Source organism: Brachycentrus maculatus, unplaced genomic scaffold (assembly GCF_059751285.1).
Source record: "Brachycentrus maculatus isolate JH-2025_06_01 unplaced genomic scaffold, ASM5975128v1 h1tg002497l, whole genome shotgun sequence".
NCBI classification, from domain to species: domain Eukaryota; kingdom Metazoa; phylum Arthropoda; class Insecta; order Trichoptera; family Brachycentridae; genus Brachycentrus; species Brachycentrus maculatus.
Genome location: NW_028282975.1, coordinates 1 through 5000, shown reverse-complemented (window position 1 = coordinate 5000; position 5000 = coordinate 1). Strand labels below are relative to the sequence as shown.

At 27.6% G+C, this 5000-nt stretch overlaps 1 protein-coding gene across 1 annotated transcript in view; it reads right to left on the bottom strand.

Annotated features, from left to right (window-relative positions):
* LOC148298157 (zonadhesin-like) overlaps nucleotides 1-3356 on the bottom strand; it is a 15066-nt gene extending 11710 nt beyond the window's left edge. The window contains exons 1-3 of the mRNA XM_088277094.1: nucleotides 3289-3356; nucleotides 1985-2221; nucleotides 284-388 (exon numbers count right to left, since the gene is read on the bottom strand). Of these exons, the coding sequence (XP_088133220.1) occupies nucleotides 284-388; nucleotides 1985-2221; nucleotides 3289-3346 (400 nt within the window). The 5' untranslated portion in view covers nucleotides 3347-3356. The remainder of the gene's footprint in view (nucleotides 1-283; nucleotides 389-1984; nucleotides 2222-3288) is intronic.
* Between the last annotated feature and the right edge of the window lie 1644 nt (nucleotides 3357-5000).

The following is a 5000-nucleotide window of genomic DNA, read 5'->3' as shown; positions in this document are numbered from 1 at the left end:
TTTAATCATTGTATTATATTTTTAAACTATAAAAACGTTCTCCTGAACAATAAATTTTTTTGATTGATGACGTAGTTGAAAGGAATGAGCGATATGTCAGGCAGCTGGTTAATTTGGGTACAGGCAATATATTGTAAGGACCTTTCTTTAAAATTAGTTGCATTTATCGGCTCTTGTATTTTATTATGTCCTCGTGTATTATAATGTTGAATTTCTCTGTTAAAAATTAATCCAAGGAAAGGATTCTTGAAAGGAGTGAGCGATATGTAAATTAAATAATTACTTGGTTTCGGTGGAAGCGTAGTGGGGGCGGGTTTTTTTGTTGGAGACTGCACCGCCGTAGGTTTTGTAGGTGCTTTAGTTGTAGTTACTGGAGCTTTCGTCGTAGCTGCAACAATAAAAAACCTTATTTCTATGATCTACATCAGCGGTTCTTAACCTGTGGTACGCTAGTAGATAGTCAAAGTTTTAAAAAATCAGACATAAAAATATCATTTAAACTATTATATTCTTATAATTTATATTTGAAGCACTAACATTCGACTCATAAATTTGTTAAACTATCCTTTCTTAACTCATTCCATTCACATGCCCAAACCATCTCCATACACCATAAACATATCGTAAGTGTACTGGCAAAAAACGTTAAGTCAATAATATGCAATTTAGTAAATTTAACTTTGAGTTCAATAGCGAGTATTTTATTCTGGCTAAAAGTTTTAAATAACAGGGATTATTAATACAGGAATTTTTGAGTTAATGTTTTTCGCCAGTATACCCACGATATATATGTAGTCGTATGTTTATTAGATTTGTAAATATAAATAGATATATATTAAAATATATAAATATATATATATATATATATATATATATATATATATATATATATATATATATATATATATATATATATATATATATATATATATATATATATATATATATATATATATATATATATATTTATATATATATATATATATATATATATATATATATATATATATATATATATATATATATATATATATATATATATAAATATATACATATATATATATATATATATATATATATATATATATGTATAAATATATATATATATATATATATATATATTTATATATATATATATATATATATATATATATATTTATATATATATATATATATATATATATATATATATATATATATATATATATATATATATATATATATATATATATATATATATATATATATATATATATATATATATTTATATATATATGTATATATATATATATATAATATATATATATATATATATATATATATATATATATATATATATATATATATATATATATATATATATATATATATATATATATATATATATATATATATATATATATATATATATATATATATATATATATATATATATATATATATATATATATATATATTTATATATATATATATATATTTATATATATATATATATATATATATATATATATATATATATATATATATATATATATATATATATATATATATATATATATATATATATATATATATATATATATATATATTGAAGTTGTGTCAAAATACTTGTTCACGAAATCTGGATTATCTACAATTACAGGAATTATTTTTGATAATAAAAGAGTTTCTGCTCAAAAAAAAGCTTCTTTTCATCTCACTAATAGATGTCTCTAGTGAAGTTCTAGTGATTCAAGAATCAAGTTTCAAAATTTATTCATATACTGTATACAGAACTTCCAAGAATTTGAGTAGTGTGTTTGTCAATAATGGGTAGAATTGGTGAATGTTGCACGTGTGTAAAGTGATCACTTAAACCTGCCTATGACGGTCGTCAGCCCCGTAAATGCCCAGACTTCCGTACTCTTCTTCACCTTTGATGAGATGTCAAAAATAACATATGTATTTATATATATTTAGAAATAAATTTTTCTTTGGTACTTACGGCAGTTTTTGGGTAGGATGCATTTTCCATTTTTGTCTTGAACGTAACCAGTTTTGCAACCGCATCCATCTACAATACAGATGGCTGCGCAAATTCTAGGTCCGTCGTCCTTATTGTCGCATGTTGTCGGACAAGGATCGCCGCAGGGTTTTACTTCCGCATTCTTATCCCCATTGCAGACCAGGGGTGGTTTGGTGGGAGCCTTAGTTGGCGCCTTCGTGGGGGCTTTGGTTGGAGCTAAAATGAATGTAAAAATAAATATATATATAAACAAACCGGTAGTGTAAAGGCAAAGGGGTGTATCTGTCTCAGACCAAATTTTACAGGAGAGCAAAAACAAACCTATGAAATTAAATATTTTTTTCGGATGGCATATCGCTCACTCCTTTCAAGAACGTCATAAATAAAAAATCGTCAATTTTCATCTGTGCATGTTTTCGGAATGCCCAGTAAATGTACTATATCCCAGAAAAAGCGGTATATTTTAAACTTAATATTTACCCGCTACAGGGCAGAAAGTGTTGTTTTTGCATTTTGAATAAAAGGAATGGTTTTATTGCTCTTTTAAATATTCTAAATATTTTTCAAATGGAGAAAAAACATTCAGGTTTTATCTAAAAAGATGTGTTGCAGAGTAAAAAGTTCAATAAGTGGCTTGATATTTATTTTTAACACATTGTATTATATTTTTAAACTTTAAAAACGTTCTCTTGAAAAATCAAGTTTTTTGATTTATGACGTTCTTGAAAGGAGTGAGCGATATGTACATGAAAATTTATAAAACTTAACAAGTATTGCAACTACAGCTATATCCTTTTGCCAGATTATGGAATACACTATTTTAGACATTTTGTGGAACAAACTTTGACAGATATACCCGTTTGCCATTACACTACCGTAACATGGCATCAAACATTAATTTTTTGCCCAACGGATGATAATAAAAATAATAATAAAACCCTTATCCGCACCCAATGGTGTATAGGGCACTGCATCATATAAACGCAGTGTTATCTTGATTATTTACACATGAAGGAAAGGTGATAAGCCCTCCGTTTCAGTTACCAGTCCAGGGTAATATTGAATAAATATTACAGTGAAAGAATCACTTGTATTTATACGACCCCCCTGGTAATCGAACCCGGGACCTCCAGAACGGTAGCCGAGCGTGCTGACCATTACACTACGGATGATACACATACATACTAAGGCAATGTTCGCAATAACAGATCTCATTCAGCGTTTGGCAACGCTGGAGCAAGGAAGAAGTATCTGATGAAAATAAATAATGAAAAAAAACTTACTCGGATAATTTGAAGCATCCGCTATGCTTATGCATACAAGTAACACCAAAACACGCATTTTGCAGAATGACTATCGTGAAATTGTTGAGCCTTCTACGATCAAAATAAAACAGCTGTACAAATAAAACAGCCGGTCAAATTTGTTTTATTTTTAATTTTATGATGTATTGTTCTTGTAAATAGAGAATCCTTTCCAGAGCAAAACCATGAAGCAGATACAATAGAAAATAATTGATCATAATTAATAGATGATATCGCTCACTCCTTTCAAGAACGTCATAAATCAAAAATCGTCAATTTTCAGTTGTGCATGTTTTTGGAATGCCCAGAAAATGTACTGTATCCCAGCAAAAGCGGCATATTTTTAACTTAATATTTACCCGCTACAGGGTAGTAAGTGTTGTTTTTGCATTTTGAAGAAAACGTATTGTTTAATTATTTTTTAAATATACTTAATATTTTTCAAATGGAGAAAAAACCTTCAGATTTCACCTAAAAAGATCTATTGCACAGTAAAAAGTTCTATAAGTGGCTTGATATTTATTTTTAATATATTGTATTATATTTTTAAACTTAAAAAACGTTCTCCTGAAAAATCAAGTTTTTTGATTTATGACGTTCTTGAAAGGAGTGAGCGATATAAAAATAATTGATCAGAAAATAATAGATGATATAAAAATCCTTAAGAAAAGAATTAAAGCTCTAAACATTTAAATCTTTAAAAAAATATATAAAAAAAAACTATTATATCTTTTACTATATAACATTAAACCAGTGTAAGTCCCTCTCCAAGCACAAGAGCACAGACTCTTTTATGGAGAGGCACAGCGAATCGAAATATAAAAGTTCTCAATATGTATAAATGATTCAAATGTTATTATGTTATAAATAAAAATGTAAATATATTAAATGAATAAAAAAAAAAACTATTATAATTGCCCGCCTCCGTGGTGTAATGGTCAGCGTGTTTAGCTACCGTGCTGGAGGTCCCGGGTTCGATTCCCAGGGGGGAAAAAAAATATTAGTGATTTAACGCGGTAATATTTATTTAATATTACCCTGGACTGGTTCCTGAAGCGCAAGAGTGATCACCTTGCCTTCATGTAAATAATGATCAAGATAACACTGCGTCAATTTGTTGCAGTGCCCTATGCACCATTAGGTGCGGATAAGGGTTATAAGTAATAAGTAATTATAATAATAAAAAAATAAGGCCCAGTATTCGTTAAGTCGCGACTTTTTTTTTATAAATCCATGTAACATTTTACGAAATTGGTTTTTTTCTTAAAATCCGTTTTTGCATTAAAAAGATAAGAAAAGATAAAATATGATTTTTAAAATAAAAAAGTTATTGAATTTTAAAAAGGAAAAATTACATATTTGATGTTTTTTTCTAAATGTACCTATTCTAAAAAACAAAAAATAACCAATATGCATTATTGGTTATTTTAAAAAAAATCGGACTTGACAGATATGTGACCTCTCCGTTGGTCTCCGGTGGAATGAATTCTGTGTTAGCGAATATCTCCTTAAGACTAACAACATCCATTCAGCGATTTGAGTAGTGTGGTTATCAATCATGGGTAGAATCGATGAATGTTACACGTGTGTAAAGTGATCACTTAAACCAGCCTATGACGGTCACAAGCCTTCTATATTCTTCTCCATCTTTTTTGAGATGAAATAATGTAACATTTATTTATGACCCTGGA